The sequence below is a fragment of the Leptonychotes weddellii genome, chromosome 12 (genome assembly GCF_054177405.1).
Source record: "Leptonychotes weddellii isolate Sample4059 chromosome 12, ASM5417740v2, whole genome shotgun sequence".
Classification (NCBI taxonomy): domain Eukaryota; kingdom Metazoa; phylum Chordata; class Mammalia; order Carnivora; family Phocidae; genus Leptonychotes; species Leptonychotes weddellii.
Genome location: NC_138380.1, coordinates 81,134,202 through 81,144,205, shown reverse-complemented (window position 1 = coordinate 81,144,205; position 10,004 = coordinate 81,134,202). Strand labels below are relative to the sequence as shown.

Genomic DNA, 10,004 nt, shown 5'->3' with positions numbered 1-10,004 from the left:
CGCCCGTCCCCCGCGCGCCGCCAGCGCCGCGCCCCCGGGGGCGGCCCCGCAGCCCCGCCGGGACCCGGGAGAGCCCGAAGCCCGCGGCGACCGCAGGCGCGGCCTTAAAACAAAAGAGGCGCCCCGGGAGGGTGGGACCCGGACCTCACCCCCTCCTCGCCCTGCGGTGGCCGCCCGCCCCCTCAGCCCCTGCTCTCCGTGTGCGCATGAGCGGAGGCGCCTCCCCCGGTTCCTCCCAAGGCTAAACTTTCTAATTCCCTTCTTTGGGCTCGGGGCTGCCGGCGGCGGGGAGAGCGCTCGCACCGCTCGGTGAGGAGGACAAAGTGGCTGCGCGATTTTTTTCCCCCTCCCGACCCTCCAACTCCCCGCTTCCGTGGGAGCGGCAGGAAATGGAAGGGCCCCTCTCTTCTCTATGAACATTAGCTTTTTTTTTTTTTCCTCTACTTCTCCAGAAAGGAAGACGGGGGGAAAAAAGGGCAGGCGGCTCGGCGGGTGCGTGCTCCCCTCCTCTGCAAGGACTGTCCCCTCGGCTACAGGGACTGGCCATGGGGCTGCTCCAGGTGTTCGCTTTCAGTTTCTTAGGTAATTCCGCGGACGCGGTGGGGGGTGGGGTGGTGGAGGGTGGGAGGAGGAGTGGGCTTGGATGGGGAAGAAGACCGCGAAGGCTTTTGACCCGGCTTCGAGGGAGCCCGGAGGATCCGCAGAGGGACTGGGGTGGGAATCGTGCCCTGGGATTAAACGCCAGCGCCCTCGGTGGCGGCTGGGGAGTGCGCGCGAGGATCGCCGCGGACCCGCAACCCGGGGGCTCTGTGCCCAGAACTGGGGATCCCTGGCCCCTGCTCCGGGCTTTGCACCTTCGGCCGGTTCACTGTGGGTCTCTCCATTGCGGGGGCAGGCTGCTTGGGGTGGGCTGGGGGCTTGCCGCGGAGGGCTCCTCTGGAGCCCATTTCCCAGCGAAGTGTTCTAGCTGAGCGCAGGCTTAGTCCTGGGAACAGATTGGAGCCATGTGGCTTCAATTAACCATCGCTGTTTGCCCCCGGATGGCGCCAGAAACAGCTGGACCGGGTGCTTCCCTGGAATGACGAAGCGTTGAAGCCACTCCAAAGCCGCAGGGACTTGTCCACTCGCCCCTTGCTTGGGAAGGCGGCGCCCTCTGCGAGTCCTGCTGCCTCGCCCCCAAAGAAGCGCCCGGGACCTCCCAGCATGCACGCACACACACTCGCAACCCCACACTCACACATTTCCACGCGGGCGCACACACAGGGTTTCACACTGAGGATGCACAGGCTGCCGCGTGCACGGAGGTTCATACACTCACCCACCTACCGGCGCGCGCATGGGTGTTTGGCCTCTCGCGTCCCTGCGCTCAGGTCCAGGCACAGGCACATGGAAGTGGCTGGTCTGCACATCTACCTTTTGTGGCTGGAGCTGCTTCCCCAAGGCAGATCTGGGTGGGCTTGAGTGTCTATGGGTCTCCCGGGAATGATGTTCTGGGCTGCCGGACCAACGTGATCTCGTGTCTCTTTCCGAACCCTCTCCACGTCCCGGCCTCTCCCTTCGCTCGTCTTTCCACTATGCCTCTTTTCTGTGCGTTCTGCTTTCTTCTGAACCTACTCTGTTTCCGCCCCTGCTTGTTTTCCTTTTGCTTGGGCTCGCTCCCTGCTTGTGCCCTCCTCCCCACCTCCCCGGTCGCCTGCGCTTTCCACAGCCCTGTGCGGAGCCCAAGTGCGCGCTCAAGAACCCGAATTCAGCTACGGCTGCGCGGAGGGCAGCTGCTACCCCGCCACGGGCGACCTTCTCATCGGCCGGGCACAGAAGCTCTCGGTGACCTCGACGTGCGGGCTGCACAAGCCTGAGCCGTACTGTATTGTCAGCCACCTCCAGGTGAGGGCGGAGATCCCAGCTCCCGGCTCTGCGCGCGCCTCCTCCGGTCCAGACCTAGGGGCCAGGCCCTGGGGACTCCACATCCTGCCAGCGATAGGAAGCGCGGCCAGTCGGGGAGTCCCGGGATTGGACTGGTTGCTCACCCTTTTTTGCTCCATCTCGGTTTTCACAGTTGTATCCGCCAAACATTTCCTGCCGCCCCCACCGCCAGCACAGTCCGTATGGAAAGGCAGGGCTGCGGGCAGACCTGGTCCCTGCCCCGGATCCTGCCCCGGAGCCTTCAAAAGTCCCGAGTGTTTTAGGTTTTGTTTTTATCTTAAATCTGTCCTCCTTGGAAATGTGTATAAAAGATAGTTTATGCTCTTTTTCTTTCTTTTTTTTTTTTTAAAGATTTTATTTATTTATTTGAGACAGAGAATGAGATAGAGGAGGGTTAGAGGGAGAAGCAGACTCCCCGCCGAGCAGGGAGCCCGATGCGGGACTCGATCCCAGGACTCCAGGATCATGACCTGAGCCGAAGGCAGTCGCTTAACCAACTGAGCCACCCAGGCACCCTATGCTCTTTTTCTTATACTGAGTAGTGGTCTTTGGTTTTTCCCGTTTCACTTGGATAAAGGGTACGGCAGCACTGACAGATGCCTTGCAAGGTCGCTGTAATCACTGAACCTGATTTTCTCTCCTGTGGGGCTGTTCCCCATCTACCTCCATTAGATACTTTTTTCAAAATGCCCTGGTTGCCATGGTACCCTGATAGAGAAGGACCAAAATGAAATTTCAGGGTGCCGCTTCTAACAGTGGGCCAGGATCTTAGATTTCAAAGGTCACGTTTTTACAAAGTCAAAACTAATTTTTATTTTATTATTTTTAAAAGATTGTATTTATTTTTCAGAGAGGGGGGGTACAAGCAGGGGGAGTGCTAGGCAGAGCAGGCAGAGAGAGAAGCAGGCTCCCCGCTGAGCAAGGTGCCCCATGTGGGGCCCAGGACCCCCAGGATCATGACCTGAGCCCAAGGCAGACGCTTAACCTGACTGAGCCACCCAGGCGTCCTAAAACTAATTTTTTTTTAAAAAGACCCAAAACCAACTACCTAAAATCAGAAGCCTTTTGCTTGATTTTTTTTTTTTTTTTTTTAAGTAGACTGATATTTCTGACCTCTAAAGCAAGCAAAAGGCAGCTGGGCCAGAGCCAACTGCTTTCATTTTGGTCCCTTCACCTATCTGTATACCTGCCCTTTGGGAGGAGGTCCATGCTGTGCAGTTTGCACGGCGGAGGCCTTAAAATGGATTCATTTTTACAAAGCCAAGAGAGCGCCCATCCTGGAGACCTGATAAATTAAACCAAAGGAATGCGGTAAAGTGGATTCTGCTCATTTGCTTCCAGGTTTATACAGAGATGTCTAGACTGCTTCCTCCTGCTTAGAAGGGTGGCTGTAATTAAACTTTTTTTTAAGTTCTGGTAATTGTTCTTCAGTATTAGTTTCCTTGACTACAAGTTAATGAAGGCAGTCGATGGTACCTTTTCTAATATTAGCATGTAAATTTTACCTAAAATATTGTGTTAACATTTACCTCGGAGGCGAGGACATCCTGTAAATGAATCACTAGATTCTGAAACTGGCTTTGACCAGAATGAGAATTGAATTGTTTTCAAAGCCAAGTCGAGGCAAACTCACTGGTTTACGTGATTAGCCATGAAAGTGTGGAGTGCTCTTTACAGATATCAGAGCCTAAAGAAAGGGACTGGGTGTGCGCTTTTCTCAAACATTTAATGGGTCTGAAAATTGAGGCAGGAATCTTAAGTATTTTGTCCAGGGTCCCACTGCATTCCTGACTTCTGTTCTCTTTCTTTTTCTTAGTATATTTTGCTAGTCCCTAAACCCTTTTGAGAGGAAGGGGATAACTAATAGCTAAATAAATACAAACATAAGAGTACAGCTGTTGGTACTGTCCTTATCAGAATATTACCACTGCTTGAATGTTGTTCGATGTATGTGGATCTCTGTAGATGCCATCTCAGCTTCATTAAGGTCCATGTTGGCGTTCTTTGAGTTAGTCTCAGGATACAGTGCTTTCAACAAAGCAGCACAGCATGATACCCACTTCCCAGATATTCTGTGCGGTTTCTAGGTTAGCCTGCAAGCTGCCACCATGAGTTCACTGCTTGGGCAGAGCAGAAGCTGAGAAAACTGGTTCTGTATTTCCCAAAGCTGCTTAAATACATCTGCCTAATACTTGGCCTCTGTCTTGTGAGGTTTTAGAAAATCAGGCTGAATGAATATTTTTTTCCTTTCATTTTTCAGTTTGCTTTATGTCAGCAGAAATTCTCTAATACCTCTTCTGCATTTTACTGGAAGAGTAAGCTTCTCTAGCTATTCATTGAGATGAAGGCTTATGCCTAGAAATTTCATTTTGATTAAATTAATAGTTTGTGGGAACAATGCCGCCTTTTACTTTTGACCTTGAATTTACAAGAGTGGAGGAAATTTTCAGGAGTAATTCATATCCCATAAGTTAAAAAGCAGAAGGCATATTATGTGTCACGTAAGTAATTTTGGCACATGCATTTTTCTTGAAGCAAGTAGATTTGATTTCTGTATTGTGGGCTTAATTTTTGGTGTGTGCATGTGTGTCTGTCTGTCTGTGTGTGATTGCTTCCTAGACTCATGAAACTAACTTTCCTTTCAGGAGGACAAAAAATGCTTCATCTGTAATTCACAAGATCCTTATCATGAGACCCTCAATCCTGACAGTCATCTCATTGAAAATGTGGTCACTACATTTGCTCCAAACCGCCTTAAGATTTGGTGGCAATCCGAAAATGGTATGTGGTTGGTGTGGGAACAAGTTCCACGGTGTGTGATTGGTCACCTGGAAGGAGTTTATAGACTCCTGAGTATTTGTAATCTTGATTGGTTTCTCTGCCCGGTAATTATGGCCTTTGGCAGATTTACTGCCTAGCACTAACTTTTCTTGGTAAAATCTGATCTTTTTTCTGGAAGCATGCACTTTCTATAAGAAAGCAGTCTTTGATGCTGGACCAAAGGGGTATTTCGTAGTCCTCATCTGAGGGAAGTCTGCGGGGATGGGGTATATCTGTTGGGGGTGTGGGAAGGCCCTGCACAGCCCTGAATCTTCCACAAAATACAGCGTCTTTCCTCTAGAGAAAATTCAGTAACAGTACTATGAATCAGCACTAGATGTTAATTTTTCAAAGACTCTGTCAACCTAGATATGACCCCAACTCAGTTTCTCTAGTGAGTATGTGAACCCAGCCCCCTTTTCCTTTATTTGCCTTGGGATTTGGGTTTAGTAAATTCATCAAATTTGTTGTTACTTCACTGGGAAACTAAGCCCCAGTTAGTTTGGCATTTTTTTCAAACTTGAATGCTGAACTTTGGAAATAAAGGTAGAGTTATTGTGTCTCTTAATTAACAAGGTACCATTAGATGTTCCAAAAAATTATGAGAATTCTGGCTCTCAAAGAAGTGAACCTAGGCTTGGCCATAGAGAGCATGGATTTGATTAGATCTCTCTATTATATATGCCCTATCTCTGGGAAGCTTTCAGAGGCTTGCTGTCATTTAACAATCTATAAAGAGGAGCTCCCTTACTAGACTTCCTTGTCATTGACTATGAAATTATACTTGCTTTCCAGAAGACTGTTGGTTTCTGGGGGAGGGTTGATTGATTTTTCATTGGTCAGCCTTGGGACTGCATTGTTTACCAGATTGAGACAGACTGGTCCTCAAAAAAGCATGTGTCCATTAGAGCCTTATCAATTCTTCTGGTGGTTATCTTGGCTGATAGTTAAGTGTGAAAGAGAGGTTTCTGTAAGTCTGTACTCAAATCCCAAAGGACTTCTGAAATAGCATAGAGCTGCTTACAAACAGGAGCATGTCCCGACTGCCCACATTCTTCCAGTGACATGAAAAGACCATTAGAAGGACGTCTCAACTTTAGTATCAAGTTGATAGACAGTAAAATTGTTCATCCTGTGCTGTAGTTCCAGGGGAGGGTTTTTCTTGGTTACATCAGGAGTTCATCAATTTCTGCAACTTTGAGTTTGTGGAGCAAAAGAGGCCAAATGCCAGAAAGACAGATTTTCATGTAGAGGGGCTTGCATTCTCTGTCACGAGAGATTAGATGAGGTTAGGCTGAAGCCTAGTCTTCAGAAAGTCAGACTGATGGTTACTGCCCCGTCCTCTCCTTGGTGTCCAACAGCTCATCATTAAAGATGTTCTTTATGGATGTGATGTTATCCATTTTCCGTGGGTTTCGTCCAAGTTGAGCTTTAGATGGCGGCATTAAATTATCGGTGTTCAGGCATCGAAATGGGCTCGGAGGGTGCAGCTACTTTTCACTTACCCTTCCTAATGATCTATCCTTAGGTCCGACAGAAATCAAATATGCCATAAAGGAATCATCTTGTTTCTTTTCTCTGTGGATTTTTCTTCCCTTATTAAAAAAAAAACAACAACAACAACTGTAATGCCTTATCAGGTTCTAAATCTAAATGGAATGTGCTTTTAGGGCGCACATTGCAGCCTATGTTCTTATGTTACAGAAAGGGTACTGGTCTTGTTTGTACTTTACGTTATTTTGTTATCTCTTCATTTTGAACAAACATTGTAGGCTTTTAAAAAGCCTGGGAGAGAAGAGACACATGGTGGCTGAGCTAGCATTTCACGCTGAAATGTCCAGAGTCGGTTTATAATATGCTCTTTTTAATAAGTTAGATAAGGTTGGTTAGTGTGATTATAATGTTTTTCTTTAACATTCCAACTAACTCATATCCGTTTCAGTGACCACCCCCCACCCCCTACAATTGGCTTGGCGGTTTTCCAGTGGGAGAGTTTATTTCAAAAGTCCTACTGATTTCCTGAAAATACACCAGCCTGTGACATGATTCATTCTGACACATTCCTGTCTTCCTGCCTTTAAGACTTCTTTTGCTCTAGAAGGTGGACCCCCAGAGCTCTCTCGAGCCCAGGAAACAGGGAGGGGTCTCCTTTAGTAAACAGGCAGGCTGGAGGGCCCGAGGTATTGGAGGGGAGGGAACTACTTTCCATCCCTAGAATTCCAGTGGCTTTTTTAGTGTGTTAACGTGGGACTGACCGACCCTCGGGGCATGGTGCAAATGCCCATTTGTTTGTTCAGGCTTCCCCCTGAAAGGGAAGATGTTAGTATTTGTTCTGGGCCGGTTCATTTATTTGACCCATTCTTTGTCTCTGGCATTGTTTTTCGGTTGTGGTGATGCATCCAAAGGCTTCCCCATCAGGGACAGGTCTTTCTAAACGGGAGCATAACTAACATGCGTGGTAGACTCTTATTTATTTTCTTTGCTGCTGCATTAAAAAAAGGAATACTTGTGATTTGCCTGGAGGAGGATTAGGTCCCCTGCTTTAGGCTGCAAGCTGAACCCCTACTGTGCACAGGAAGTGACCCCATCCTTCCCCTCGGAGAGTCACTGGGCTTAGAGGATTGGGAAGATGTTTTACTTTCTCCTAAGCCAAAGCTGCCTTTCTCTTTTTTTAAGGTTTTATTTATTTGACAGAGAGAAACACAGCTAGAGAGGGAACACGAGCAGGGGGAGTGGGAGAGGGAGAAGCAGGCTTCCTGCAGAGCAGGGAGCCCAATGTGGGGCTCGATGTGGGGCTCTATCCCAGGACCCTGGGATCATGACCTGAGCCGAAGGCAGGCACTTAACAACTGAGCCACCCAGGCGCCCCCAAAAGCTGCCTTTCTTTTTTTTTTTTTTTTTAAAGATTTTATTTATTTATTTGAGAGAGAGAGAGAATGAGAGACAGAGAGCACGAGAGGGAAGAGGGTCAGAGGGAGAAGCAGACCCCCGCTGAGCAGGGAGCCCGATGCGGGACTCGATCCCGGGACTCCAGGATCATGACCTGAGCCGAAGGCAGTCACTTACCCAACTGAGCCACCCAGGCGCCCCGAAAGCTGCCTTTCTTGACAGCAACTAGAGGCATTCTGCCGGAGGCCTTTTCCACCGAGCAGATGCAGTATGTCGAACTCCCGGAATGATTTGTGGAAAACTGGAGAATCCTTCTGATTTGTGCCTTACCTCCTACCCCGAGGCAGGTTTCTTGTCTTCGGCTTCTCTTTCAGATAGAATGCAAAGAGGATTTCTATGAGGGGCATAAAGAGAATTTAAGACAACAGTCCCAACTCTTCACAGATGGCCCTGTTTACCTTACTATTTCCTTTCTTCTTTCTAAACAATCTCCTATAGGCGTGGAAAATGTAACGATCCAACTGGATTTGGAAGCAGAATTCCATTTTACTCATCTCATAATGACTTTCAAGGTAAGGAATTCGTCACTTTTCCAACAAATGACACGTTGAGAGCGCTGTGTCATTCCCTTTTCTGTATGGATGTCTGTTGTGAGTTGGCCTAAATGGGAACTTAAATATTCTTGTTGCCATAAATTGGGATCATCGAGCAGCTTTTAAAGATGGGCATGAATAACTATGTTTAACAAATGCTCTATCTTCGTGGCAAGCAGGAGAGAGCGAGCCTGTATTCTAAGGTAATTCAACTGTAAACTTTTAATTAGATGTCTTTTTATTTCCCCACGGAGAGAGGCAGCTTTGACTCTCCCAAACCACAATGAAACATCTGGAAAATAAATCCCTGATCCCTTGTGTTGATGTTTTAATGCTGAGCTTGGTAACTGCAAGGGAAGTGTATTATCTTTAGTTTTCAAGGGTTTGCAAAATTTGTGGGAACAGTTTTGCGGTTCCTTAAGAAATGCGAATGCCTTCTTAAATGTGGATTTTCTCATCCTTTTTCTTTTAGAGATGTAAAATGACTCCGGGGCTAGGGAATTTCTCTGGACAAAGTCCCTTTGTTTCCTCATAAGCAGCTGCCTGGAAATGACAGACTTCGCATGGCTTAAAGTACACGTTGATGCACATAAAACCCATAATTTACCTCTGGCTTCTCAGATTAAAATCGCTTTGGGTAGTTTTTGGTTGGAGTCGGGGGCCTTAGCTGCACCCTCTCAGGTTAGGAAGAGGTGCCAGGGAGAGATTGACCCACGTGTGTGGGTAGCCAAGAAAGTCTTACCGTGCCTGGAACCAAAGCCTGGGAGGCCAAGGAGCATGGAAGTCAGAACATGACTAGGAGGGATGGTGGACTGCTGGCTCCCAGGCCTGAGCCCCTACCCCCTGCCAACCCTCCCCACCCCCCACCCCAGAGGTGCTGTTGCTGCTAGAGAGGAAGGCTCCCACTGTGACACCTGACACTGGGGGAGGCAGGGGCTTTTACTAAGCAACTCAACACTGCGCCTCCTCCCTTCATTAACCGCGGCCAAGCTCAGCCTGGCCATTAGAAGTGAAACTCAGCCATGCATGAGGATGTTGCCTTTCTGTTATGTGACACCTAAAAATTTACAAAAATATCATTATTCATGTCGATGGCCCTATCTTTTACTTCGGAAAGGGCATCTGTGTGCCTACATGGGTCATTCTGAGTTTGCATCCATCCAGAGGTCCTTTGGGTACATATTCTGTAGTTAAATACTCATTCAAGTGAATACCGTGGGCCAAAGGGGAAACTGTGCACACAAGTGAGGAAGGTCAAAGAGGGGACCGAACAGGGACATGAAGAATGGGTACAGGCGGTCAGACTGTAGTTGGTGAGAGAGACCTCATCCTGCAGGTTCTAGCTCCCATGTGAAAAGCAGTATCTATGGGGTTGGACAGGCTTGGGTATAAATCCCCACTCTGCCCCTTCTTGGCACGTGTGGCCGGAGCCTCGGCTTCTTCTCGGGAAGGAAGAATGAGAACACCTGCGTTCTAGGGTTATGTGACCTAGCCCTCTGCTGCGGGACTAGGCATCATCTTGCTACCTGGCATCTAATGGGAATGCGGTCATTTCTATCTGTGCTGATGCTTGGCAGGTAGTGATTGCTCTACAAATATTTCCTGACTGAATAAGTAGATCGAGGAATTCAGCCATCTTCTGTCTGTAAGAAACTGCCCTAGGCCTTGCGGGAGATTTTAAAGATACCACGGTTGCTTTTCTGCGGGACCTTCCCACCTATACTAGGGGTGCGGGGGAAACACAGACTTGCAAATAACTTATGTCACAGAGGGTGCTGA

General features: G+C 48.4%; 1 protein-coding gene across 1 annotated transcript in view; it reads left to right on the top strand.

Annotated features, from left to right (window-relative positions):
- Positions 1-3: 3 nt before the first annotated feature.
- LAMB1 (laminin subunit beta 1) overlaps positions 4-10,004 on the top strand; it is a 72,048-nt gene continuing 62,047 nt past the window's right edge. Inside the window, exons 1-5 of the mRNA XM_081800723.1 lie at positions 4-309; positions 453-582; positions 1,709-1,884; positions 4,569-4,704; positions 8,131-8,204. Of these exons, the coding sequence (XP_081656849.1) occupies positions 546-582; positions 1,709-1,884; positions 4,569-4,704; positions 8,131-8,204 (423 nt within the window). The 5' untranslated portion in view covers positions 4-309; positions 453-545. The remainder of the gene's footprint in view (positions 310-452; positions 583-1,708; positions 1,885-4,568; positions 4,705-8,130; positions 8,205-10,004) is intronic.